The sequence below is a fragment of the Lepisosteus platostomus genome, chromosome 24 (assembly GCF_059453375.1).
Source record: "Lepisosteus platostomus isolate fLepPlt1 chromosome 24, fLepPlt1.hap1, whole genome shotgun sequence".
Lineage (NCBI taxonomy): Eukaryota > Metazoa > Chordata > Actinopteri > Semionotiformes > Lepisosteidae > Lepisosteus > Lepisosteus platostomus.
The window spans coordinates 3,507,535-3,534,951 of NC_142634.1; the positions used below are offsets into that span (position 1 = coordinate 3,507,535).

Consider the following 27,417-nt stretch of genomic DNA (forward strand, 5'->3'; position numbering starts at 1 on the left):
ACCAGTGGTGTCTCCTGTCCCTTCACTCACTATGAACCCATGACCAGCGGTGTCTCCTGTCCCTTCATTCACTCGAACCCATGACCAGCGGTGTCTCCTGTCCCGTCACTCACTATGAACCCATCACCAGCGGTGTCTCCTGTCCGTTCACTCACTATGAACCCATGACCAGCGGTGTCTCCTATCCCTTCACTCACTATGAACCCATGACCTGCGGTGTCTCCTATCCCTTCACTCACTATGAACCCATGACCAGCGGTGTCTCCTATCCCTTCACTCACTATGAACCCATGACCAGCGGTGTCTCCTGTCCCGTCACTCACTATGAACCCATGACCAGCGGTGTCTCCTGTCCCGTCACTCACTATGAACCCATGACCAGCGGTGTCTCCTGTCCCTTCATTCACTGGAACCCATGACCAGCGGTGTCTTCTGTCCCCTCGCTCTGAGACACTGTCCCTGGAGTGGACTGCATGTCCTGCACTGAAGCGGCAATGTAAAACACTGAGCAGTGCCAAGCTCTTCCCTGATGTCCAGGAGCCCCTCGGAGGGTGGTCTGCTTGTAGGTGTGCGGACCGTTCTGCTTCGGTGTCTTATGGACCTCACACCAACCGAACGCCCCCTGTGGAAAGGCGCTATATAATTGTGACTTATTGAGTTCAGTTTCCTGAACTTTACTGACACGCTGCCCCACGATTACAGTGAAGAGCTGGATCAATCGCTCCATATTCAGACCAACTGCAAATTCAGAAGTTTAGAAACACCAGCCCTCTGCACAAGCCTGCTTGTGTCTGCTCTGTTTTGTGCTTGGTGTTGTGTCCTTCTGAACTAGGTCATCCTAGCAGAAACTGTAGGCTCAGGGCTCAGCCACGCAGCACAGAATCTTCTCTTCCAGCAGCACAGAGAGAATGTGAACCGGTCAGGAGCTGCAGAGGAGGAAGATCGGCTTCATCTGAAACTATAAACAGAAAAGAATAAGGAAGAAACCCCCAGATTCATGACTTTCGCTGGGGTTCAGTGATTCTGTGCATTTAGTTGACAGTGGCTCTTTCAGTTACTGTCAGTACAGCTGGACACTTATTCAAATGTTTATTTCTATATGATTTTCTTCCTGAACAAGGGAGGAACCGACCCGTTTATCTCCGTGCTGAACACGGAGCCCCTGTTTTCAGTCCTTTACAGACACACAGGACAGGACGCGAAACGGACTTCAGCTGTGTGCAAATCTACAAGCAGAGTTCCGGGCTCACTTTCATTACCATCCTAATGAAAAACAGAGTGAACTACCGCAGTGTGCAGGATTAATACTGTAGGTGTTTTTATGTGGTTCCTGTTCAACTGCACAACATAGAAAGAAACCACATCACGGGCACGCCGCCGTCAGCGACGGGCGCGCCCCCGCAGCTGTTGTGCTGTTCTCTGAAGAACGAAGAGGGCGACAGGCGCGCTCCCCGTGCGCGTCCACCCCGCTACCTCTCGGCCATTGAAAACAAAGCTCTCTGCGCGGCTCCCATTACAGCTGAGGCTCTGGGTGCGACAGATCCCCAAAGTAACCCCGAGCAGTGACCGTTCAACATGGGTCTACATTGGTGCTAGAAGCCCGGCACCTCGGGGCCTGCCTGGAGGCGAACAGACTGCAGGACACTCCCGAAATTCACAGAGAAAAGGGTTATTTTCCGGAGGAGGAGGGGGGACGGGTGTTATTATAATCGTCGCTCCGCGGTTGAAGGCGAGAGATCCACCGCCATGTTGTTGTCGAGGAGCAGCGGGCAGTGAGGAGCGACCCCGGGATCAAGCTCGTGTTTTGGGGGTCGGAAGACGGCTCTCATCCTGCCCTTCCCCGTGAGAGAAGGGACCCCGGATTCGCGCTGCGGTCGGAGCCCAGCTTGTGGCGACATGGCGGAGCAGGGCTACTCCTGGTGAGTGCGCAGATCGCCGGCCGCTCCGGGGGTGTCGTGTGGGGGTGGGCTGCGGACTCGGGGTCCCGGGGCGAGCGGCGGGCTGGGCGGCTGTCCCGGGACGCGGGTTGGTGCCGGGGGTCCCGGCGGCAAGCCCACCTGTGCGTGTGTGTGTGTGTGGGGGGGGTGAGCTGCCCCCTACCTGTGTGAGGTCACTGGCCGGGGAGACGGGGGGTAACCCCACGGTCGCCCCGGGGTTCGGCGCCCGCGCTCTTCCGGCTGCGGGGTAGCCGGCCACAGCCGCCGGGGGGCCGGGCGGAGCGGGGATCCCCGCCGCGGTGCGGGACCCGAGAGCGCGTCGCGCCTCCGGCCTGCGGGTGTGGGGTGCGTGGGGTGCGGGTACCGAGCAGCGGCTCCGCCAGCCTGCGCGCAGTGCGGGGGGGACGGTGGCCGGTGCCGCAGCCCCGGGGCCGCAGGCCGTCCGGTCCTCGGCGCAGAGTAGCAAACGGCGCCGGGTCTTGGAGCTCTTACGCCGGGTGACGGCGGATAGCAGAACCGGAGGCTCGGTTCGTGGTGCAGGACGTACAGGGACCCGGCTGGAGGTTGGGCCCTGTAGACCTAGCGACAGCCTCTCGGTTCGTTTTTGGTTGTGTTCGGTGCTGGTTCTAGTTCAGCTAATTCCACACGTTCAGCGGTCCCCTGTGTGAGACCGTCCTGATGCTGTGTCCTTGTATGGGTCAGCGCAGCTCGGACCGGACGGGTCTGCCTTGGTGAGGACAGCTGTTGAAGAGCAGGCAGGAGTCTGGGTGAAGTGTGACTGTTGGACCTTACAGGCGAGAGGAGAAACAGTCGGGGTATCTGGACTAGGTGGCCTCTAGTTCCCAGTTGATCTGGGCAGCTCCTCCAGTCCTTTCTTATACTCTTATTCAGGCTAACTTATACAAAAACGAGGCTGGGCAGCTTGGTCCACACTCCTGCACCTCTCTGCGTAAAGAAGAGCCTTGTGTTCTCAGTTTTAAACACGCTACTCTGTAGTTCCTACTTGTGGCCCCTAGTTTGCTTGTTCGGAAGGAGTCCGCTGGCTTGCTTTTGAGGATTTGGATCGGATCTCCCTGTACTTTTATCTGTGCAGGACGATCGAGTTTTAGTTCCTTTATCCTGTGTTTCAGATCTGGGGTCATATCTGTGCTCTGCTCTGGTCCGGAGTATTAATGTAAACACGAGGAGCTTCTTCAGCTCAGTGTTTCCCATCGTGTGTCTGTAGTGTGTTTTCACTCCTGTGAGTAAACTCCGCACTTGTCTGCTGTAAATGTCATCTGCCAGGAGATTGTTCAGTCCTGAATCTGGTCCCAATCTTTCTGAATGTCTGTGCAGATTCTGCAGTGTTTGCTAAGTGCCCCAGTTTGATTTCATTTGCACACTTGATTAGTTTACCAACTGTCCCAGAACTGAGATCATTGGTCTAAATTGGGAAGGGCAGTGGTCCAGGTACAGACTCCTGTGGTACCACACTAACTCCACCATCCCAGATTCAGGAATCCTTTATATCTGTTAATGCCATCTTAATCCAAGGGAAAACAGTACCATGACCAACTAATTTTCTAAATCCATACTGACTGTTTCCTAGAATCCCGTTGCCACTCAGGATCCTCTGGTTTAGTTCTCATTATAGATTCCACAGCTGTGTGAGTGTGTGAGGGTCAGTGGGCCCAGGTGTCCAGTCTGTGAGTAACAGACATGAGTCTCACTGGTCTGGACTGACTGGGGTCAGTGGGCCCAGGTGTCCAGTGTGTGAGTTACAGACATGAGTCTCACTGGTCTGGACTGACTGGGGTCAGTGGGCCCAGGTGTCCAGTGTGTGAGTTACAGACATGAGTCTCACTGGTCTGGGGTGACTGGGGTCAGTGGGCCCAGGTGTCCAGTGTGTGAGTTACAGACATGAGTCTCACTGGTCTGGAGTGACTGGGGTCAGTGGTCCCAGGTGTCCAGTGTGTGAGTAACAGACATGAGTCTCACTGGTCTGGGGTGACTGGGGTCAGTGGGCCCAGGTGTCCAGTGTGTGAGTAACAGACATGAGTCTCACTGGTCTGGAGTGACTGGGGTCAGTGGGCCCAGGTGTCCAGTGTGTGAGTTACAGACACGAGTCTCACTGGTCTGGAGTGACTGGGGTCAGTGGGCCCAGGTGTCCAGTGTGTGAGTTACAGACACAAGTGTCACTGGTCTGGAGTGACTGGGGTCAGTGGTCCCAGGTGTCCAGTGTGTGAGTTACAGACATGAGTCTCACTGGTCTGGACTGACTGGGGTCAGTGGGCCCAGGTGTCCAGTGTGTGAGTAACAGACATGAGTCTCACTGGTCTGGAGTGACTGGGGTCAGTGGGCCCAGGTGTCCAGTGTGTGAGTAACAGACATGAGTCTCACTGGTCTGGAGTGACTGGGGTCAGTGTCCCCAGTTGTCCAGTAACAGACATGAGTCTCACTGGTCTGGGGTGACTGGGGTCAGTGGGCCCAGGTGTCCAGTGTGTGAGTTACAGACATGGGTCTCACTGGTCTGGGGTGACTGGGGTCAGTGGGCCCAGGTGTCCAGTGTGTGAGTAACAGACATGAGTCTCACTGGTCTGGAGTGACTGGGGTCAGTGGGCCCAGGTGTCCAGTGTGTGAGTTACAGACATGGGTCTCACTGGTCTGGGGTGACTGGGGTCAGTGGGCCCAGGTGTCCAGTGTGTGAGTAACAGACATGAGTCTCACTGGTCTGGAGTGACTGGGGTCAGTGGGCCCAGGTGTCCAGTGTGTGAGTAACAGACATGAGTGTCACTGGTCTGGGGTGACTGGGGTCAGTGGGCCCAGGTGTCCAGTAACAGACATTAGACTTGTTTTCTTTCTCCTTGTATTTCTAACAGATGTATAAACTGCTTTTGTTTTGTTTGGTCTGTCTTGACTGTTTGAAAAGATCAGAGAGACTGGAGAGAAAACCTGTGTTGCTCTTTTCCAGTAGTGTGTTTCTGTTGGAGAGTCTTTCTGCTGTACCGGGTCAGAACCACAGCTGTCTGATCCAGCCCAGGGTTTACAGTACAAATCTCTTATACACATTGTGGTGCTGCAGCAGAAACCCAGAGTTAATACTGTCTTCCCTCCACATGCCTGCCTGGGCAGAGTTACTCAGTAATAGGCTGCAAGCCTACAAACCTCAGCACCTGCTTCTTTCTCTGGCACTGGAGCCCCAGAGTTCCCAGGGGTCACAGTAAGACCTGAAGTGGACTGGACAGCTCTGCAGCAGGAGTCTACTGTAGTCCTGTTTAGCTGTACTGTACTGTGCAGTATGAGTTTCACAGGTGCATCTTGTTGGGTCGTAATAATAATACTTTTATTATTATTCTTCCTTAAACTTATATAGCGCTTTTCTGGACACTCCACTCAAGCACTTTACAGGTAATGGGGATCCCCTCCACCAGCACAAGTGTGCAGCCCCACCTGGATGATGCACCAGTCTGCTCCCCACACTCCAGCTCTCAGTGGGGAGGAGAGCAGAGTGATGGAGCCAGTTCAGAGATGGGGATTATTAGGAGGCCAGGGGATAATGTGGCCAGGACACCGGGGTAACACCCCTACTCTTTTTGAGAAATACCTGGGATTTTAAATGACCACGGAGAATCAGGACCTCAGTTTTCCACATCATCTGAAAATAGGTGCTCAGAAACACAACTCCGGCAGTCATCAGCCTTCACTCTTCGGAAAGCCCAGACAAGACCCAGGCCGTCTCCGCGGGCTGAGCAGCCTGTGTAATTGCAGGTCCTGGGGCTCCGGGCCGGAGACGGGGCGTGTGGGCACAATTACAGGCCCTGCGTGTTTGTTGTTCTCCTCCGTGTCGCCACCCTTCGGAGCGCAGCCAAGGTGTCTTCAGGAAGCCGGGAGACAGGAAATTACAGTTGGGACACGCTGCAGCTGGGGAGACGCCTCGAACCCGGGACTGTGCCTGCGCTAGACTGACCGGGGGGGTGCTTTACAGTCAGAGTGCTGTCTTTGTGGATTTAATCCTTCAGGGAAACGAATCGGACTCCTGATGCCCAGCAGTCTGGTCCACTCCAGGCTGTGGTGTGAGCTGCAGTCTGTGGGTAGCAGACATCTTTGTACAAATTGCACTGAAGAAACAGTTTTGAAAATTCCTTCCTGGTACAGTGGTTTTGAGGACATCTCAAAGCAGCAGGCTTGAAGTCTTCAGGTCCTGTACAGGAGGCCTGGAGAGGATCAGCCTGCTGTACACCAGGAGTGTGGTCTGGGTTAGGAAATTCTGTGTGATTTAACGCACCTGATTAAGCATCACAGTTCTGTGAAGAAAGCATCCCAACATGCAACAGAAGAATGTTGAGCTCTGCTCTCTCCTGCCTGCCCCGTGTGTGCAGGAGCTCAAGGGCGCCCCCTGGAGACCAGAGATGGAGCTGAGCTCTGCTCTCTCCTGCCTGCCCCGTGTGTGCAGGAGCTCAAGGGCGCCCCCTGGAGACCAGAGATGGAGCTGAGCTCTCCTCTCTCCTGCCTGCCCCACGTGCGCAGGAGCTCAGGGTGCCGCCCTGGTGTCTGCCCCAGAAAATCTCCGGGGATATTCTGGCCCAGAAAGCTGGATAAAAGGAAGCTCCTGACCTCCCCGAGCTTCGCTCCCGTCGCTCCCTGAGCCTTCAGCTTCCTCTTTCTCCCATTCAGCCTCGTCCAGGCTGGCCGTGCTCCTGCCAAGTGGGGATCAGGGACTGGGGTGCCTCTCTGTGCTCTCTGGGCCCGATCACTGTGAGGCTCAGACACACCCAGAGCTCAGCGACTGATCTGAAACTGTGGTTCATGTGCCTCCCTGCTGCGGCTCCCTGTGGGTCCCAGAATGAAACTTGAACCCTCCATCGGTGCCTGGGTGTCGTTTGTGCTGTCTGGGCTTTTCTTTCAGTGCCCAGCGTGAGGCCCCAGACCTGGGGACGCCCCCAGAGACCCGGCTCTCTGTCCTCCATCCTGTAGAATCATCTCCAACCCCAGTCCCATCCGATAAGATAAGATTTTTATTGTACCTTGGTGGAAATTCTTATGGACACGCAGCACTCCTGTACATTTAAATAGAATGCAAACCAAAACAAATAGAGGACAAACATTGTACATTATTCTGTTACAAAAAATAAGAAAAACATTGTTCATCACTCTATTACACATGTAGAACACATAACAACAACGTGTAACATTTATAACGCATCACAAAACATATCGCACTCAAGTGGGTTGTAAGAGGTAAAATTGTTTATCCTTAACATTTGCGTTGACAGCTTTAATGGATAGTGGAACAAAGGAATGTTTGTACCTGTTTGCCTTACATTTGGGAACCCTAAAACTTTGCCAGAAGGAAGAAGTTGATATTCCGAATTGAGGATGTGGGAAGGATCTGATATAATTTTTCCTGCCTGTTTGATTAGGGATTTTTCAAAGATTGTCTGCAGGGAGGGGTGCTGTTTCACTCCCATGACCTTCAAAGCTCTCTGGATGAGGCGGGTGATTTGCGATTTTAAATGAACTGATTACCAGACCACACTGTAATACCATATCTGATAATGCTCTCGAATACAGTAAGGTAAAAGAGTAGCATTAATTCCTGTCGAACCCCAAACACTTGGTCTTCACAGGAAATATAAGTGCAACTGAACTTTGGAGCAAACACTCTCCACATGAGTAGTCCAGTACAGGTGACAAGTGTACACCTAGGTACTTATATGAATCAACCTGAGTGATAGCTGGGCGCACAGAGCTGACAGGCATGTAACTGCAGCCTGGGTGTGTGTCCTGACTGGGCCACAACCCAGGTTGTGGGTTCAAGCCGGAGTCGGGCGCAGGGTGGGCTGGCCCTGTGGTCGCGGGTTCGAGCCTGGGTCGAGATCGTCCCTCTCGCAGTGTCCTGGGAGATTCCAGGTTTGTGGTTCTCCTCCAGTTGGATCAGGATCTCCAGCAGGGGCGTGTGCTGCCTGTGTCGTGTGAAGAGAAAGTGAACCCACAGCTTCTGAAGTGCTGTAGTGTGTGAAGTGCTACCTGCCAGTAATGTAACCTGATTGAATGTTATTAGTTACTTTGCACCGCAGGCGTGGTAGTAATGCGCTTGGCAAGCAGTTTGTGTTCAGCGCCTGTCATGCAGGTGTGGCTGTGTTTGAAGTTGCTGTGTATTATCTGTTAACAGACCAAACATGGCTCTCTCAGCTCTCCTCAGCAGGCAGGGCAGCAGGGCAGCTGGTGGGTTTTAAACGCTGTCTCTACAGTTTGACACCCCTGGTCTCTACCTCTGTCGGGGTGCACTGGTCCTCAGTGAGGTTCTTTCACACCCCAGAGGCACATTCCTCACGTCCAGCTCACGTGTCTGAGGGCGAGAGGCGAGGAGCAGAGGGCGTGGGGGAGCAAATAACTGTCTGTGCGTGGATTCAGGGGAGTGTGAGAGGAGAGGGACAGCAGTGTCTCCAGTCCAGTCAGGAGTGTGTCAGTGTGTGAATTCAGGGGAAGTGTGAGAGGAGAGGGACAGCAGTGTCTCCAGTCCAGTCAGGAGTGTGTCAGTGTGTGAATTCAGGGGGAGTGTGAGAGGAGAGGGACACCAGTGTCTCTAGCAGTGTCTCCAGTCCAGTCAGGAGTGTGTCAGTGTGTGAATTCAGGGGGAGTGTGAGAGGAGAGGGACAGCAGTGTCTCTAGCAGTGTCTCCAGTCCAGTCAGGAGTGTGTCAGTGTGTGAATTCAGGGGGAGTGTGAGAGGAGAGGGACAGCAGTGTCTCCAGTCCAGTCAGGAGTGTGTCAGTGTGTGAATTCAGGGGGAGTGTGAGAGGAGAGGGACAGCAGTGTCTCCAGTCCAGTCAGGAGTGTCTCAGTTTGTGAATTCAGGGGGAGTGTGAGAGGAGAGGGACAGCAGTGTCTCTAGCAGTGTCTCCAGTCCAGTCAGGAGTGTCTCAGTGTGTGAATTCAGGGGAGTGTGAGAGGAGAGGGACAGCAGTGTCTCTAGCAGTGTCTCCAGTCCAGTCAGGAGTGTGTCAGTGTGTGAATTCAGGGGGAGTGTGAGAGGAGAGGGACAGCAGTGTCTCCAGTCCAGTCAGGAGTGTGTCAGTGTGTGAATTCAGGGGAGTGTGACAGGAGAGGGACAGCAGTGTCTCTAGTCCAGTCAGGAGTGTGTCAGTGTGTGAATTCAGGGGGAGTGTGAGAGGAGAGGGACAGCAGTGTCTCTAGCAGTGTCTCCAGTCCAGTCAGGAGTGTCTCAGTGTGTGAATTCAGGGGGAGTGTGAGAGGAGAGGGACAGCAGTGTCTCCAGTCCACTCGGGAGTTTCTCAGTGTGTGAATTCAGGGGAGTGTGACAGGAGAGGGACAGCAGTGTCTCCAGTCCAGTTAGGAGTGTGTCAGTGTGTGAATTCAGGGGGAGTGTGAGAGGAGAGGGACAGCAGTGTCTCTAGCAGTGTCTCCAGTCCAGTCAGGAGTGTCTCAGTGTGTGAATTCAGGGGGAGTGTGAGAGGAGAGGGACAGCAGTGTCTCTAGCAGTGTCTCCAGTCCAGTCGGGAGTGTGTCAGTGTGTGAATTCAGGGGGAGTGTGAGAGGAGAGGGACAGCAGTGTCTCTAGCAGTGTCTCCAGTCCACTCGGGAGTGTGTCAGTGTGTGAATTCAGGGGAGTGTGAGAGGAGAGGGACAGCAGTGTCTCCAGTCCAGTCAGGAGTGTCTCAGTTTGTGTGAATTCAGGGGAGTGTGAGAGGAGAGGGACAGCAGTGTCTCCAGTCCAGTCAGGAGTGTGTCAGTGTGTGAATTCAGGGGGAGTGTGAGAGGAGAGGGACAGCAGTGTCTTGATTGTAGAAAAGCAGCCACGCAGGGCCTGGCAAGGGCAGTGCTAAGACCCCTTCACTGTGTGCCCTGCTCTCTCGCCCTCTCTTCCCGAGACCTGCGGGATCTGGCCCCCCTCTCTCCGCCTCTCGGTGTTTGTCCTCTCCCCCTCCCTCCTCGGCAGGAGGGTGTCTCTGACATGTGGCAACAAGCCGTGAAGACTGGTCCTGCCAGGCACAGGCGCTCCAGTTGGGCTGTACCTGCAGTCGGGCACACAGCCAGTCCATCTCAAACCACTTAACTCCCAGTGCGCAGCAGTCTGATCCGCTCCAGGTGTGACAGTGCTGTCAGTCCGACTCCCGGTGCGCAGCAGTCTGATCCGCTCCAGGTGTGACAGTGCTGTTAGTCTGACTCCAAGTGCGCAGCAGTCTGATCCGCTCCAGGTGTGACAGTGCTGTCAGTCGGACTCCCGGTGCGTAGCAGTCTGATCCGCTCCAGGTGTGACAGTGCTGTCAGTCGGACACCCGGTGCGCAGCAGTCTGATCCGCTCCAGGTGTGACAGTGCTGTCAGTCGGACTCCCGGTGCGCAGCAGTCTGATCCGCTCCAGGTGTGACAGTGCTGTCAGTCGGACTCCCGGTGCGTAGCAGTCTGATCCGCTCCAGGTGTGACAGTGCTGTCAGTCGGACTCCCGGTGCGTAGCAGTCTGATCCGCTCCAGGTGTGACAGTGCTGTCAGTCGGACTCCCGGTGCGCAGCAGTCTGATCCGCTCCAGGTGTGACAGTGCTGTCAGTCGGACTCCCGGTGCGTAGCAGTCTGATCCACTTTAGGTGTGACAGTGCTGTTAGTCTGACTCCCAGTGTGGAGCAGTCTGATCCAATCCAGGTGTGACAGTGCTGTTAGTCTGACTCCCAGTGCGCAGCAGTCTGATCCGCTCCAGGTGTGACAGTGCTGTCAGTCGGACTCCCGGTGCGTAGCAGTCTGATCCGCTCCAGGTGTGACAGTGCTGTCAGTCGGACTCCCGGTGCGTAGCAGTCTGATCCGCTCCAGGTGTGACAGTGCTGTCAGTCGGACTCCCGGTGCGCAGCAGTCTGATCCGCTCCAGGTGTGACAGTGCTGTCAGTCGGACTCCCGGTGCGTAGCAGTCTGATCCGCTCCAGGTGTGACAGTGCTGTCAGTCGGACTCCCGGTGCGCAGCAGTCTGATCCGCTCCAGGTGTGACAGTGCTGTCAGTCGGACTCCCGGTGCGCAGCAGTCTGATCCGCTCCAGGTGTGACAGTGCTGTCAGTCGGACTCCCGGTGCATAGCAGTCTGATCCGCTCCAGGTGTGACAGTGCTGTCAGTCGGACTCCCGGTGCATAGCAGTCTGATCCGCTCCAGGTGTGACAGTGCTGTCAGTCGGACTCCCGGTGCATAGCAGTCTGATCCGCTCCAGGTGTGACAGTGCTGTCAGTCGGACTCCCGGTGCATAGCAGTCTGATCCACTCCAGGTGTGACAGTGCTGTCAGTCGGACTCCCGGTGCGCAGCAGTCTGATCCAATCCAGGTGTGACAGTGCAGTTAGTCTGACTCCAAGTGCGCAGCAGTCTGATCCGCTCCAGGTGTGACAGTGCTGTCAGTCGGACTCCCGGTGCATAGCAGTCTGATCCACTCCAGGTGTGACAGTGCTGTCAGTCGGACTCCCGGTGCGCAGCAGTCTGATCCAATCCAGGTGTGACAGTGCAGTTAGTCTGACTCCAAGTGCGCAGCAGTCTGATCCGCTCCAGGTGTGACAGTGCTGTCAGTCGGACTCCCGGTGCATAGCAGTCTGATCCACTCCAGGTGTGACAGTGCTGTCAGTCGGACTCCCGGTGCGCAGCAGTCTGATCCAATCCAGGTGTGACAGTGCAGTTAGTCTGACTCCAAGTGCGCAGCAGTCTGATCCGCTCCAGGTGTGACAGTGCTGTCAGTCGGACTCCCGGTGCGTAGCAGTCTGATCCACTTCAGGTGTGACAGTGCTGTCAGTCAGACTCCCAGTGTGCAGCAGTCTGATCCATTCCAGGTGTGACAGTGCTGTCAGTCAGACTCCCAGTGCGCAGCAGTCTGATCCACTTCAGGTGTGACAGTGCTGTCAGTCTGATCCGCTCCAGGTGTGACAGTGCTGTCAGTCGGACTCCCGGTGCGCAGCAGTCTGATCCGGTCCAGGTGTGACAGTGCTGTTAGTCTGACTCCCGGTGCGCAGCAGTCTGATCCGCTCCAGGTGTGACAGTGCTGTCAGTCGGACTCCCGGTGCGCAGCAGTCTGATCCGCTCCAGGTGTGACAGTGCTGTCAGTCGGACTACCAGTGCGCAGCAGTGTGTGTGTGAGATGGATTGGCAGGCTGAGGTGAGCTCCCACTCTGGCACTGTGTGTGCGAGGGACTGGTGTGTGTGCACACTGCGCAGGCTGGTGTATGTGTGTCTCTGCGTTTGCTTTGTAATGCCAGATACTGTGGCATTACACTGTGTCCAGATACTGTGGACCTGCCTGTAGTGGGTGTGGACTGTGTTGCATCACCACAGCCTCTGAATCTGAAGATAAGAACACAGCAGGCTTTGTATGTGCAGCACAGTTTGAGTTTCATTCCTGAGATCTGCAGATCTGATTACGATGACAGGAGTGCAGGTGTGAGGTTGGATGTGGGTGCTGACTTTCGTACAGGACTGGTTACGTCTGTGGGAGTAGAGAGAGGCACGTGTGACCTGTACCAGGGCTATGACGCTCACTTCCTGGTTTCATCTGTGGTTTGTTCCAACACAGGTAGTCAGGTAGCCAAGGTGAGCTGAATTGTTTCTTAAGGGCTTCTACTATTGCATACTCCTTATTTTTCTTTAACGGTGCAGTTACCTGTGTCTTCCCTCCCAGCCTGCTGAGAGAACTATGTAACTGAGCTTGCCTGGAGTCTAACAGCCCTGTCCTGTGCGAGTGCTGACCCCTGCTGGACATTTTGAGAACTGAAGCTACACAATTCACAGAGACACTGGCCAAAGCGTGACTCCGCATAGATGAACAGAACCGTTTTGCAACTTATCGATACACAGCAGGCTGAAACAGTACCTGTCTGGCTTTAAAGAAGGAATAAGGCTTAGGAAATTGATTTGTCTGGGTCCTTGCTAACCACAGTTTATGCAATATCCAGTCTGACCTGTGTGTGTCCCCTGGGCTGGTGTCCTGTCTGACGAATTTGTGTGTGTCCTGGGAAGGGCTGGTGTCCAGTCTGTCCTGTGTGTGTGTCCTGGGAAGGGCTGGTGTCCAGTCTGTCCTGTGTGTGTCTGTCCTGGGATGGGCTGGTGTCCAGTCTGTCCTGTGTGTGTCTGTCCTGGGATGGGCTGGTGTCCAGTCTGTCCTGTGTGTGTCTGTCCTGGGATGGGCTGGTGTCCAGTCTGTCCTGTGTGTGTCTGTCCTGGGATGGGCTGGTGTCCAGTCTGTCCTGTGTGTGTCTGTCCTGGGATGGGCTGGTGTCCAGTCTGTCCTGTGTGTGTCTGTCCTGGGATGGGCTGGTGTCCAGTCTGTCCTGGGATGGGCTGGTGTCCAGTCTGTCCTGGGATGGGCTGGTGTCCAGTCTGTCCTGGGATGGGCTGGTGTCCAGTCTGTCCTGGGATGGGCTGGTGTCCAGTCTGTCCTGGGATGGGCTGGTGTCCAGTCTGTCCTGGGATGGGCTGGTGTCCAGTCTGTCCTGGGATGGGCTGGTGTCCAGTCTGTCCTGGGATGGGCTGGTGTCCAGTCTGTCCTGGGATGGGCTGGTGTCCAGTCTGTCCTGTGTGTCTGTCCTGGGATGGGCTGGTGTCCAGTCTGTCCTGTGTGTGTCTGTCCTGGGATGGGCTGGTGTCCAGTCTGTCCTGTGTGTGTCTGTCCTGGGATGGGCTGGTGTCCAGTCTGTCCTGTGTGTGTGTGTCCTGGGATGGGCTGGTGTCCAGTCTGTCCTGTGTGTGTCTGTCCTGGGAAGAGCTGGTGTCCAGTCTGTCCTGTGTGTGTGTCCTGGGATGGGCTGGTGTCCAGTCTGTCCTGTGTGTGTGTCCTGGGAAGGGCTGGTGTCCAGTCTGTCCTGTGTGTGTCTGTCCTGGGATGGGCTGGTGTCCAGTCTGTCCTGTGTGTGTCTGTCCTGGGATGGGCTGGTGTCCAGTCTGTCCTGTGTGTGTCTGTCCTGGGATGGGCTGGTGTCCAGTCTGTCCTGTGTGTGTCTGTCCTGGGATGGGCTGGTGTCCAGTCTGTCCTGTGTGTGTGTCCTGGGATGGGCTGGTGTCCAGTCTGTCCTGTGTGTGTCTGTCCTGGGAAGAGCTGGTGTCCAGTCTGACCTGCGTGTCTCTCTCTTTCTCCACAGGGCCTATTCCCTCGTTGACTCCAGCCAGGTCTCCACCTTCCTCATCTCCATCCTCCTCATCGTCTACGGCAGTTTCAGGTGAGGTGCTGTGGAGCTGTTAGACTACCCCAGTGGGGAGGCTCTGAATCTGGGAGTGTCCAGTTTGCACTGTGCAGTAGCGCTGGCCTGTGAGACCACTGTATTGCCTTGTTAGCTCTTTTCTGGACACTCCACTCCCAGGCCCTTTACAGGTAATGGGGATCCCACTACCTCCACCAGCGTGCAGCCCCACCTGGAGGATGACAGGAGCCAGAGTGTGCCAGAACGCTCCCCACACGCCAGCTCTCAGGCCTGTTCATAGCAAGAGGCTGTTTGTCAGTTTCTGCCCGTGCCCACTGACCACTGTGTCCATCTGCAGGTCCCTCAACATGGACTTCGAGAACCAGGACAAGGACAAGGATGGCAACACACCGGCCGCCGGCTCCTTCAACAACAACAACCCCAACAACAGTGAGTCTCCGCGGCGCTGGAGCTGTCGCAGTGCCGCCGCGCCTGTGCGTCCAGCACCCTAACTCCGGTCTGTCTCCTGTCCGGCAGGTATTCAGACGATCGACTCGACGCAGGCGCTGTTCCTGCCCATCGGGGCGTCCGTCTCCCTGCTTGTCATGTTTTTCTTCTTCGACTCGGTCCAGGTCGTCTTCACCATCTGCACCGCAGGTAAGAATGACTGCCGTGACGCGCTGACTCCCTGGCAAGATCCACCCCTCCCTGTGACAGATCCCGAAGGCCTGTGCTCTTACACTGTGTCTGTCTGTCTGTCTCCGCAGTGCTGGCGACGATCGCCTTCGCCTTCCTGCTGCTGCCGATGTGTCAGTACCTGACCCGGCCCTGCTCCCCGCAGAACAAGTGAGAGCTCTCTCCCCCCATCTCCTGTCTCTCTCTCTCTCCTGTCTCCAATCATAAAATATTTACATATAAACATATGGAGCATTACAGGAGATCACATACTGGGCTGCCAGTTCAACTGAGTTCCCTCCTCCCTCTTCTAGTAGGATTGGGACCTGTTGTGATTCTGGCAGGTATGGGAACTCTGGGATAAGATTTGTAAATTTAGGGAAGAATGTTTCTCTAATCCCAGAGTATCTGTCACAGTGCAGTAGGAAGTGCACCTCTGTCTCTATTTCTCCCTGCTGGCAGTGGGAGCACAGCCTGTCCTCTCTGGGCAGCCTGGTCACTGAGCCTGTACTTCGTCAGGGTCTGTTTCTGTTTGCTTTTTCTTATCTTGGTTAAATATTCGGCTAGCGTGTATTATCTGTTTAGGGTTATGCAGCATTCCAGTTTATGTTGTGTTTGTGTGTGTGTGTGAGATATTGCTGTTTGATCTGTGCTGTGATGTGGTTGAGTCTGAGTTGTGGTGCTCTAGCAGTGCTGTCCTGATGCTGGTTAGTGTTGGTGTGGCTCAGGTCGGTGAGCCTCAGGACCAGCTGGCTCAGGGGGCTCTGTTGTGGGCTCAGCAGGGCTTTGTGGTGATAGAAATTTAGGTTGCTGTTTTTTAGGTGTAGCCAATACTTCAATACTCTTTTCTGTGTGTTTATCAGTAGTGGGTACTGGCCTAATTCGGCCCTGCACCCGTTGTTAGGTGTTTTTTTCTGCACACGGAGGATGTTTCTACAGATCTCCATGTGCAGAGTTTCTGTGGGGTGTTTGTCCCATTGAGTGTGCTCCTGGTCTGTGAGGGGACCCCACACTTCACTGCCGCATAGGGCAATGGGTTGGATTACACTTTCAAATATTTGGAGCCAGATTCTTGTTGGTGGGTTGATGTTGAAGAGCCTCCTTCTTATTGTGTAGAAAGCCCTGAGTGCCTTCTCCCTCAGTGCCTTCACTGCCAGGTCAAAACTCCCAGAAGAGCTGATGGTGAGACCGAGATATGTGTAGCTGGATGTGTGCTCCAATGTGTTGTTGTTCAGTGTGAATTTGTACCTGTTTCCCTGAGGTCTGGCTTTCTCCTGGAAAACCATAACTCTGGTCTTGTCCAGATTAACTGTCAGCGCCCAGGTCTGACAGTACTGCTCCAGCAGTGCCAGGTTCTGCTGCAGCCCCTGTTCTGTGGGCGACAGCAGGACCAGGTCATCTGCATAGAGCAGGAACTTGATTTCTGTGTTGTGCAGTGTGAGACCAGGAGCTGCAGACAGTTCCAACATTCCTGCTAATTCATTGATATAGATATTGAACAGTGTTGGGCTCAGGCTGCAGCCCTGTCTCACCCCACGGCCTTGGGTGAAGAATTTGGTCCTTTTGTTTCCAATTTTCACTGCACATTTGCTCTCTGAATACATTGATTTAATTATGTCGTACACTTTGCCCCCCTATGCAACTTTGGAGTAGTTTATAAAACAATCTTTCATGCCAAATCAAGTCAAATGCTTTTTTGAAATCGACAAAGCAGGCAAAAATCTTTCATTTGTGTTTTTGGTGAACGTGTTTGTCTATCAGTGTGTGTAGGGTGTAAATATGATCAGATGTGCTGTGATCTTTTAAGAAGCCAATCTGACTCTTGCTCAGGACATTGTGTTCTGTAAGGAAGGCCAGTATTTGTGTATTTAGGATACTGCAGAATACCTTCCCCAGGTTACTGTTCACACAGATGCCCCGGTAGTTGTTGGGATCAAATCTGTCTCCACTCTTATAGATGGGCGTGATCAGTCCTTGGTTCCAGGTCTCGGGGAAACATCCAGCTGTCATGATGAGATTGATGAGTTTGAGGAGGGCTTGTTGCTGAGACACAGCAGCCCAAAGTTTGTCCAGTAGCTCCTGCTCACTGATTGGGGAGGCTAAGGGGTTTTGGTTGTCTTTGATAGCCAATTCCAAAATTTCGAGTTTTTCACAAATGGTTTTGGTCTGATTGATTTGTATTTGGGAGCTTTTGATAGAGATTTTCAAAGTATGTTTGCCGGATTGTTCCATTTTGGATGGCCAATTCTTCTGGTTTTGATTTTTTTAAATTGTACCACTTCTCCCAGAAACAGTTCCGATTTAGTGACTCCTCAATTTCTGCAAGTTGTTTGTTTATGTATGTGTTTCTTTTCTTTTTCAGCGTGTTTGTAAAGTTTTACCGTTTTACAATAGCTGAGCCGCAGATCTGTGTTGTGTGCTTGTCTGTGTTTTTGATTTGAGACTTTTCATAGTGAATTTCTCATGTTTTTGCACTCCATATCAAACCGCTTTTCTTTTGCTTTTGATTTTTGGTAGTTTTTTTATTTAGTTGTTTTTAGCTTAGATTTTGATGCTAGTATGTGAAATAGGTGATTCACATACTAGCATATGATAGGTGATAGGTGTGGCCAAGTTTATGCCTAATTTGACGGTTTGATACGGAGTTTGATACTGAGCTATTATACATTTTTTTATTCTTTTTTTTTAACTTTTACACGAAATACTGCTATTTACACTTTTCAGTTTAGAAAACTGCTATCACTGTACTTGACAGTTTTCACTTAAGTTTTTAGAAGTCATTATTTGTCTGGTTGGTTTGATACGGAGTGTTTAGGAATGTGTCCAACAGTGTCTGAATTTCTTCATCGTTCAGTGCAGTTTGGTATCTGTCTAGGCTGTCTGTGTCCCTTCTGTACACCTGGTTGAGGTCGTACAGCAGGCTGGGCTGTGTCAGTGTGTCTCTGTGCTGGTGTGCTCTCTTCATGTAGAGTGTGATCTGGCTGGGGTCGGAGAGAGGAGTTTGTGGCCTGACAGTGAAGGCACTGATACAGGAGGAGTCCAGGTCAGTGATGGCGTAGTCCACCACACTGCTGCCCAGAGCTGAGCTGTAGGTGAACTGCCTAGAGAGTCCCCTCTAGTCCTGCCGTTGACGATGTACAGGCCCAGCCCTTGACAGAGCTGCAGCAGCTCACGCCCGGTGCTGTTGACCGTGGTGTCATGGCTGCACCTGTGTGAGGTGACCGGTATGTGGTACAGAGGGGATTGTCCGAATATGTGAGTGTTTCCCTGTGTGCTGGTGAAGTCTGCCAGTGTGCCTGTTCGTGCATTGAGGTCACCACAGAGCAGCACGTTTCCCTGGCCCTGGAAGTGACCGATCTCCATGTGGAGACTGGGGAGAATTCCCCCACTGTAGTAGGGAGATTCTGAGGGCAAGATGTAGACAGCACACAGGAAAACCTCATTTTCTGTACATATGGTATTTCTTTTGATTTCAAGCCAAACTTGTGTCTCTTTACTAATTGTATGGAGTGACTGAGCTCCGCTCTGTACCACACAATGATCCCCCCCAGAGTCTCTGCCCCGGGTGATTTGGGTTTTTTTGACATAGGGCACCATGATCTCCTTGTAGCCTGGGGGACAGTGGGTAGCCAAGTCTCCCCGACACCATGTCTCCTGTAGGATCATGATGTCTGTCTCCTTTACGTTCTTGATAAACTCAGGATCAGTGCTCTTCAGCCCAAATGCTGACTAGCCCAGACCCTGAATGTTCCACATACTAATTGTTAGAGATCTCATTGTTAGCATTTGAATTATCTTTGCAATTTGTTATTGTTATCTGGAACTGTATCAAATTTGTGTTGGAAATTTACATCATCAGCAAAAACAGAGTATTGTGCTGGGTTTGTGTCTGTCGCTGTGGGTGGTGGTACTGTAGTTCAGTTCATAAGCCGGGTGCAGATGAGATTCAGGAGCTGCCGGGTTTCTCCCAGCTCCAAACCGCTCGGGACCGCTGGTCTGGCCAGAGCTGCAGTGTAGCTTTGCAGGAGGGGCTCGGTCCGGCTCTGCTGTTGTGCTGGGTGGGGGGGGGGTTCGTGGTTCTGGTCCGGTTCAGCTGCTGGTCTGGGTCAGAGGCGTGGGGTGGGGTGCTTTTTCTGGTCCCGTTCGGTCGTTGGTCTGGGTTGGAGGGCTGTAGGGACCAGTTGGTTCTGTTCTTTGTGGGGTGAGCTGGTCTGGGTTGGGAGTGTGGGTGTTGGGGTGCTCCTCTGGTAGTCCTCCTGTTTCTCTCTGGGATGCTGTTTGGGTGTCTGCCCAGTGTGGTGTCTTTTAGAGTTTTTGTGAAGAGTCCAATGGTCTGTTTTTTGAGGTGTTTATGGTCGTGTAGATGCTGTGGTCCAAGGGTGGAGTGATGGGCCAAGTAGACGTTTGGGAGCAGGGCGCAGCACCGTGAGATCTCGGCATTGATTCTCTGGATGGTGTGGTGCTGCTCGTCCTGTCTCGGCAGCAGGGTGGAGATGACGATTCGGGTGTGAGGGAACTCCTGTGTGGCCCTCTCTGCCTGATGTCCTGATGGACTGGGCCACCTGCTCCCTCTGGGTCCTCAGGTTGCTGGTGCCAGTGTGGATGATGATGTGCTGAGGGGCTCCCAGGACCAACCTGGACAGTAGCTTCAGGGCCTTCTCTGTCATCAGACACCAGGGCTTTGCTGTTTTTAATCCCGGGAAGAGCCTGTGCTCATCGATGTACCTCCTATTGGAGTGGGGGGGGGTGCAGTGTGTGAGGTGGAGGTGTTGGGTGGGGCCATCTCTGGGGCTGAGTGTGTGTGTGTGGGTCACCCTGAGTGTTCGGCAAGGTGGATGTGCTTTTGGGCAGTGGTGTTGTGAGGGGATCGGGGGGTGCAGTGGGTGTGGTGTTTACTACGGTGGGGGTAGTGGGTAGGTGGGAGTTGGTGGTGGGGGTTGTAGGGGTGTCAGGTTGTGTGGAGGTGGGTGTGTCTTTGCGGGTTGGTGGTGGGTGTTGTGAGTTGTGTGTTTTGGGTCTCAGGGCTGTTCTGTTGCAGTCGGGGTTGCAGTGGGAAGTAGTGAGTTTCCTCAGCTGGTCTTTGAGAGTCTTGCTTGTCCTCTCCGCGAGCTGCAGCTCCTCTCTCAGCTCTGCTACTTCCGACTGCAGCTTACTGTTGTCCTGCAGCAGCTCTTCCATCTGTGCCCTGAGCTGTTTGTTGGAGGTTTTGCATTCGTTCCTGTGTTTGTTAACCTCGTCTCTTAGCTGTTGTGCTGTCTGCCCCTCTGTGAGTCTCCCCAGCATCAGCTCCTTGAACTCAGTGAAGTCCAGCTCCAGAGCAGAGAGTTTCTCTCTCAGGAAGCGTGTTGTGCTGTGGTCACAGGGGGGTTGGTGTGGGCCGTGTGTGTCTGGGCGGTGTGATTCAGTGTTGCCTAGGGCTACACTCTTGCTGTGCTGTTCTGTAGCTGAGGCTGTGTTCGGGGGCTCAGAGTCAGGTGGAGCTGAACTCTCCAGTGCTGTGGACATCTGGCTACTAAGTCCCTCTCCTATTTCTGGGGAGGTTTCTCCAGGTCGGCCTGTGTTTTCAGGTCCGTGAACTTTTCCTCGAAAAGCTCCAGAGCGGCCTCACTGCCCTGTATCATCACTGTACCATTGTGGTAGGTGTTGACAGTCAGGACAGTGTCTTCTATCTCGCTGTCGCCCCTGTAGAGATTTGCCTACCTTTGCTGATGCCCCTTCTGGTGGTGTTTGTATAATTCTTACACACAGCTGTGTGCCAGGCATTTGGATGCTCAGTAAAAAAGAGCGTGTTGGTTTTAATGTGCTTTTCTCCTGCCTGGCAGTAGTCAGCGATACGGGTCTCTGGGTCTTTTCCTTCATCCAGGAGTCTTTGTGCTGTTTCCTGGTCTTAACGGTTTTCGCGTCCTCAGGGTACTGGAGTACTGTGCTGAGGGGGCAGGGCTGGTCCAGTGGGGCTGTGTTCTGCTCTGTACTCATCTTGCTTCTTTTAAATATGGGCCCAGGTGAGAAGAGCAAACAGACGGCCTGGCTCGGGCGTTTTGAATACAATCAGCCCCCCTGTTGCTTGGGAACAGGTTCTTCAACTTTGGCCTTTTGAGTTTAATGGGCCCAAGTGGTATTTTGTTTAGTTTAAACTTTAAGGTAACTTTTTATAAAGACTTTTTATACTTTTATTTAGTAAAGCAGTTCAATTTCAGAGGCCTCTTCAAACAAGGAGAAGAAAGAACAGAGCTTACCAGGTGTTTTTCGTGCTGGTGGCTGAGTTCTTGGCTTTGTCTTGATGCTGCTTGTATTTTCCCTTTCCTTCTTGTTTCCTTTGGTGTACTTTTTATTTCTTTCTTGTCTTCTTATCCTTATTTCCTTGTTTTAATTATTCCTTTTTCTGTTTGTTCCTCTTCATTTCTTGAAGAGTTTTCTCTTTGCAGTTTTTCCTCAGGTCTTTTATCCTCAGGTGTAGCTGTCTTATAGTTGGTCTTCAGTTTTTCAGATGCTTGCTTTGTTGATTTTTTTTTTCAATGACAAATTATTTCTTTACTTCTTTGGTTTTCTTTAGTTTTTGTTAGATGTTGCCTTATTCCTAGACTCTTTGTTCAGTTCCAGAAAACAATAAAATCTCAAAGAAATTAGGAGCTCATCTTCTGTGCTTCCTCACTCTCTGTCTCACTCTCACCTCTCCCCCCCCGACTCAATTTCAATTCAGTTCAATTCAAGGTGCTTTATTAGCATGGCCGATGGGTACAATCAGTGTTGCCAAAGCAAATAAAAATTCACATGAAACAGAAAATAAAAGTAAAATAAAATCTACAGACATTTACAACAAAGACATATAATTAAATATTGACATATACTGTAGGCAGATGGAGCATTATTGGGAGACAGACTCACTGTTCCTCAGGCTGTGACAGGAGATCACATACTGGGCTGCCAGATCAACTGAGTTCCCTCCTCCCTCTCCCAGTAGGATTGGGACCTGTTGTGGTTTTGACAGGTGTGGGAACTCTGGGATTAGATTTCTGAATTTCGAGAAGAATGTTTCTCTAATCCCAGAGTATCTGTCACAGTGCAGTAGGAAGTGCACCTCTGTCTCTATTTCTCCCCACTGGCAGTGGGAGCACAGCCTGTCCTCTCTGGGCAGCCAGGTCTGCCTGTGTCGCCCAGTTTCTATGGCCAGGCTGTGGTCACTGAGCCTGTACTTTGTCAGGGTCTGTTTCTTTTTGCTTTTTCTTATCTTGGTCAAATATTCGGCTAATGTGTATTATCTGTTTAGGGTTCTGTCGCATTCCAGTTTGTTGTTTGTGTGTGTGTGTGTGTCCCAGTGTGTGAGATATTGCTGTTTGGTCTGTGCTGTGATGTGGTTGAGTCTGAGTTGTGGTGCTCTAGCAGTGCTGTCCTGATGCTGGTTAGTGTCGGTGTGGCTCAGGTCAGTGAGCCTCAGGACCAGCTGGCTCAGGGGGCTCTGTTTTGGGCTCAGCTCCTGGCTCAGCAGGGCTTTGTGGTGGTAGGAATCTCTCTCTCCACCCCCCACCCCAACATCTCTCCTTGGTCTTAGTCTCGCTCTCCCCTCTGTTCCTGCAGGATCTCGTTCGGCTGCTGTGGACGCTTCACGCTGGCTGAGCTGCTGTCTTTTTCCCTGTCCGTCATGTTGGTGCTGATCTGGGTGCTGACCGGCCACTGGCTGCTGATGGACGGTGAGTGGGGGGAGAGGGGGGTACTGTGTCCACTGGCTGCTGATGGACGGGGAGAGGGGGGTACTGTGTCCACTGGCTGCTGATGGATGGTGAGTGAGTGGGGGGTACTGTGTCCACTGGCTGCTGATGGACGGTGAGTGGGGGGAGAGGGGGGTACTGTGTCCACTGGCTGCTGATGGACGGGGAGAGGGGGGTACTGTGTCCACTGGCTGCTGATGGACGGGGAGAGGGGGGTACTGTGTCCACTGGCTGCTGATGGACGGTGAGTGGGGGGAGAGGGGGGTACTGTGTCCACTGGCTGCTGATGGACGGGGAGAGGGGGGTACTGTGTCCACTGGCTGCTGATGGACGGGGAGAGGGGGGTACTGTGTCCACTGTCTGCTGATGGACAGTGAGTGGGGGGTACTGTGTCCAAAACTCTCCAGCTATCTGGGTGGAGTTTGTGTTCTCCTGTGTCCATTGTTTGGGGGTCGTGGTTCCTGGGGGCAGGAGCTGTGCTGTCTGTGGGACCGAGAAGGGTGATGGAGGAGCCTGTGGGGGGCTGGGCCTGGTGTCTGACCTTTGTGTGCCTGTCTGCAGCTCTGGCCATGGGGCTGTGTGTGGCCATGATCGCCTTTGTGCGGCTGCCCAGCCTGAAGGTGTCCTGCCTGCTGCTGTCCGGCCTGCTCATCTATGATGTCTTCTGGGTAAGAACCCCTGACAGAGCTGAACTCCACACACTGGGACCCTGGATGTGTGTCTGAGGGGGTCTGTCTCTGTGCCTGACTGGTCTCTCTGTCACAATTCAATTCAAGATGCCTTATTGGCATGACCAGTTAATAAATCAGTGTTGCCAAAATACAATTAACAAAATCTAAAGACATTTACGGTACTGACACATCATAATGCATTTACTTACAAACATATGGAGCATTATTGGGAGGGCTCACTGTTCCTCAGGCTGTGACAGGAGATCACATATTCACATGAACTGGGCTGCCAGTTCAGTTGAGTTCCCTGCTACTTCTCCCAGTAGGATTGGGACCCGTTGTGATTCTGGCAGGTGTGGGAACTCTGGGATTAGATTTCTGAATTAAGGGAAGAATATTTCTCTAATCCCAGAGTATCTGTCACAGTGCAGTAGGAAGTGCACCTCTGTCTCTATTTCTCCCTGCTGGCAGTGGGAGCACAGCCTGTCCTCTCTGGGCAGCCAGGTCTGCCTGTGTCGCCCAGTTTCTATGGCCAGGCTGTGGTCACTGAGCCTGTACTTTGTCAGGGCCTGTTTCTTTTTGCTTTTTCTTATCTTGATCAAATATTCGGCTAGTGTGTATTATCCGTTTAGAGTTCTGTAGCATTCCAGTTGATGTTGTGTTTGTGTGTGTGTGTCCCAATGTGTGAGATATTGTTGTTTGATCTGTGCTGTGATGTGGTTGAGTCTGAGTTGTGGTGCTCTAGCAGTGCTGTCCTGAGGCTGGTTAGTGTCGGTGTGGCTCAGGTCAGTGAGCCTCAGGACCAGCTGGCTCAGGGGGCTCTGTTTTGGGCTCAGCTCTTGGCTCAGCAGGGCTTTGAGGTGGTAGGAATGTTGATTTCTGTTTTTTAGGTGTAGCCAATACTTTAATACTCTTTTCTGTATGTTTATCAATAGTGGGTACTGGCCTAATCCGGCCCTGCACGTATTATGCGTTTCTCTCTGCACATGGAGGATGTTTCTACAGTGTTTGTCCCATTGAGTCTACTCCTGGTCTGTGAAGGGACCCCACACTTCACTGCCGTATAGGGCAATGATAGGTCTCTCTGTCCTCTGGGTCACCGGCCGGTCTGTCTCTGCTCTGATTGTGTTTTCTCTCTCTCTGCTGCTCCAGGTGTTTTTCTCAGCCTACATCTTCAACAGTAATGTGATGGTGAAGGTGGCCACTCAGCCTGCAGACAACCCCCTGGACGTCCTGTCCCGCAAGCTGCACCTGGGCCCCAGCATGGGGCGTGACGTGCCCCGCCTGTCGCTGCCAGGGAAACTCGTCTTCCCCAGGTGGGCTGGGGTGCTCAGGGGTCGCCCGGCCTGTGCCAGGGAGGGGCTGGGCGCTCGGACTCACGTCTCCTGTCCTCCTCCTCTCTCAGCTCTACCGGGAGCCACTTCTCCATGCTGGGCATCGGCGACATCGTGATGCCCGGCCTGCTGCTGTGCTTCGTGCTGCGGTATGACAACTACAAGAAGCAGGCCAGCGGGGAGGCGCCTGGCCCCGCCAACATGTCCGGGCGCATGCAGAGGGTCTCCTACTTCCACTGCACCCTCATTGGCTACTTCGTGGGTGAGAGGGGGTGTGGGTAGAGAGTGGGGGTGAGGGAGACGCCCTACGGGGGTATCTGTGTCTCTTGTGTGGGAGTGTGACTGTGCCGTGGGTCGTCTGTGGGTGTGTGACCGTGCCGTGGGAGGGTGTGGGTCGTCTGTGGGTGTGTGACCGTGCCGTGGGTGGGTGTGTGACCGTGCCGTGGGTGGGTGTGTGACCGTGCCGTGGGTGGGTGTGGGTCGTCTGTGGGTGCGTGACTGTGCCGTGGGAGGGTGTGGGTCGTCTGTTGGTGCGTGACTGTGCCGTGGGAGGGTGTGGGTCGTCTGTGGGTGCGTGACCGTGCCGTGGGTGGGTGTGGGTCGTCTGTGGGTGTGTGACCGTGCCGTGGGTGGGTGTGTGACCGTGCCGTGGGTGGGTGTGGGTCGTCTGTGGGTGCGTGACTGTGCCGTGGGTGCGTGACTGTGCCGTGGGTGCGTGACTGTGCCGTGGGTGCGTGACTGTGCCGTGGGAGGGTGTGGGTCGTCTGTGGGTGTGGGACCGTGCCGTGGGTGGGTGTGGGTCGTCTGTGGGTGTGTGACCGTGCCGTGGGTGGGTGTGGGTCGTCTGTGGGTGCGTGTGGGTCGTCTGTGGGAGTGTGACTGTGCCGTGGGTGGGAGTGTGACTGTGCCGTGGGTGGGTGTGTGACCGTGCCGTGGGTGCGTGTGGGTCGTCTGTGGGAGTGTGACTGTGCCGTGGGTGGGTGTGTGACCGTGCCGTGGGTGCATGTGGGTCGTCTGTGGGAGTGTGACTGTGCCGTGGGTGGGTGTGGGTCGTCTGTGGGTGTGTGACTGTGCCGTGGAAGGGTGTGGGTCGTCTGTGGGTGTGTGACCGTGCCGTGGGAGGGTGTGGGTCGTCTGTGGGGCTCCTCTCCTGTGCTCAGTGTGCTCTGTCCTGGCCCAGGGCTCCTGACGGCGACAGTGGCGTCCCGTATCCACCGCGCGGCCCAGCCTGCCCTGCTGTACCTCGTCCCCTTCACCCTCCTGCCCCTGCTCACCATGGCCTACCTGAAGGTGAGACACCGCCGAGGGGGTGTGTGTGGGGAGGTCAGGCACTGCTGTGGGGGTTCAGACGCCGACGGGGGTCTGTGTGAAATGCGCTCCAGCTAAGCGTCGCTCTGCCCACAGGGAGACCTGCGGCGCATGTGGTCCGAGCCCTTCCACTCCAAGGCCAGCAGCTCGCGCTTCCTGGAGGTATGATCCCCGCGGCCACGGGGGCGCCAGGCTCCTCTCCGGTCTCGGCGGGGCGCGAGCAAGGGAACGAGGAAAGGAAGAGGCAGCAGGCAAATCCTTCTCTCCTTCTCGCTCGCTCTCTCGCTCTCTGTACGATTCCATTCCTTTGCGTTTTGTTTTACGTTTCGGAGCATTTCAGACTTGAGCCCAGCTCCCCGCGCCCCTCTGTCCGTGTCTCCGGCCCCTTTCATTTCCACGCAAACCGGCTAGATCAGCGGGACAACATGGCGGCGCACAGGACTGCGGCTGAGGAGGCTGGAGAGACTGGAGACCTGCGGCACCGCAGAGACATCAGAGCAACAGTGCGGCACCGCAGAGACAACAGAGCAACATTACAGCACAGACACAGAATGGGACCAGCACACCCCTGTGGCCACAGTGCACTGCAGACTTTTACTTCTGAACATCGGCTTTCCCACCGTCGGTGGGACTCTGCTCCCTCCTGCAGGTGTGCTCGTCATCATCACAGCGGGCGAGACGTTGCTCTTGGCGGTGGTGTGGCCTGCGATGACTCTACAGGGCTGTGGAAGCAGTGACTACTGTCTGCAGTCAGAGCTGCAGTTCTGTTTTTAGGGTGCTGGGTTTCTTTTACTCTTGAAACTGTGGAGCAAATTGAATGTGTTGCAAAGCAAACCGGACAGATTGTGGACCAGACCATGCAAAGTAGTGGGCGTGTGTGCTTGCTGCGGGGGCGTCTGAGCGCGTGTGCATGTGTGTGTGTGCTGGAGGGTGTAGACAGGCCATGGAGGGGGTTGGGTTTGAGTGCTTGGCCAGTGCTGGTTTTACTGTAGTTTCTGCGGCCAGTTGTTCAGTTTTTCAGACTGCGTCTCGGCAGCTGCCGTGTGTTCGTTCTGTGGGGTCCCACCGCAACGCCCCCTCACCCCCAAATCCAAGGTCCCAGGACTGGCTGAGCAGCAGGATGAGTGGAGGGGAGGGTGTGGATACAGGAGTCGGGATGGACACATTTCGGACTCTTGCCCGTTTCTCCCAGTGATTTCCGGAGGTTGGCTGAGCGGACTGCAGTTTTGCACCAGTGACTTCTGACCCCTGCAGCCGACGCATCAGAGACTTGAGCAGCAGCCCCCCCTCCCCATCGCCTCTGGTATCATTCTGGACTATAATTACGACAATAATAATAATGATTTAAAAATGTGGATTTTCCTTATTTTTATGGAAGAGTGCTTTCTTTTTATCCCATTAATTGTATGGTTTCTTTTTTGTGTGGTAGAGTAGTTTCCATTTTATACTTCTCTGTTCTTCGCTCCTCTCTGCTTGCTCTGGCGGAGGGGAACCGCGCTGTGCACACGGTGCCAGCCAGATCAACACGTTCTGTATTAAATAAACCATTGTGTAGTGATAAGAGGGTCCTGACAACTGAACTTAAAAAGAAATGTTTCATCTCCTTAACCTCCTGGAGTCGGGACTCCTTTGTAAATAAAAGTGAACTCTAACTGTA

General features: G+C 53.8%; 1 protein-coding gene across 1 annotated transcript; it reads left to right on the forward strand.

Moving 5' to 3' along the window:
- The first annotated feature begins 1,424 nt into the window (after positions 1 to 1,424).
- On the forward strand, positions 1,425 to 27,417 carry sppl3 (signal peptide peptidase 3). Its single transcript, XM_088617896.1, has 11 exons — positions 1,425 to 1,919; positions 14,028 to 14,105; positions 14,425 to 14,516; positions 14,604 to 14,723; positions 14,834 to 14,912; positions 22,317 to 22,429; positions 23,009 to 23,115; positions 24,271 to 24,434; positions 24,524 to 24,714; positions 25,633 to 25,742; positions 25,857 to 27,417. The coding sequence occupies exons 1-11, from the start codon at positions 1,897 to 1,899 to the stop codon at positions 25,926 to 25,928; spliced, it is 1,149 nt and encodes a 382-aa protein (XP_088474022.1). The 5' UTR covers positions 1,425 to 1,896; the 3' UTR covers positions 25,929 to 27,417.

Coding starts and splice junctions, on each gene's coding strand:
- sppl3 (XM_088617896.1), top strand. CDS start 1,897: ATGGCGGAGCAGGGCTACTCCTG. Junction 14,724..14,833: donor CTTCACCATCTGCACCGCAG/GTAAGAATGACT, acceptor CTGTCTCCGCAG/TGCTGGCGACGATCGCCTTC. Junction 14,913..22,316: donor CCCTGCTCCCCGCAGAACAA/GTGAGAGCTCTC, acceptor CTGTTCCTGCAG/GATCTCGTTCGGCTGCTGTG.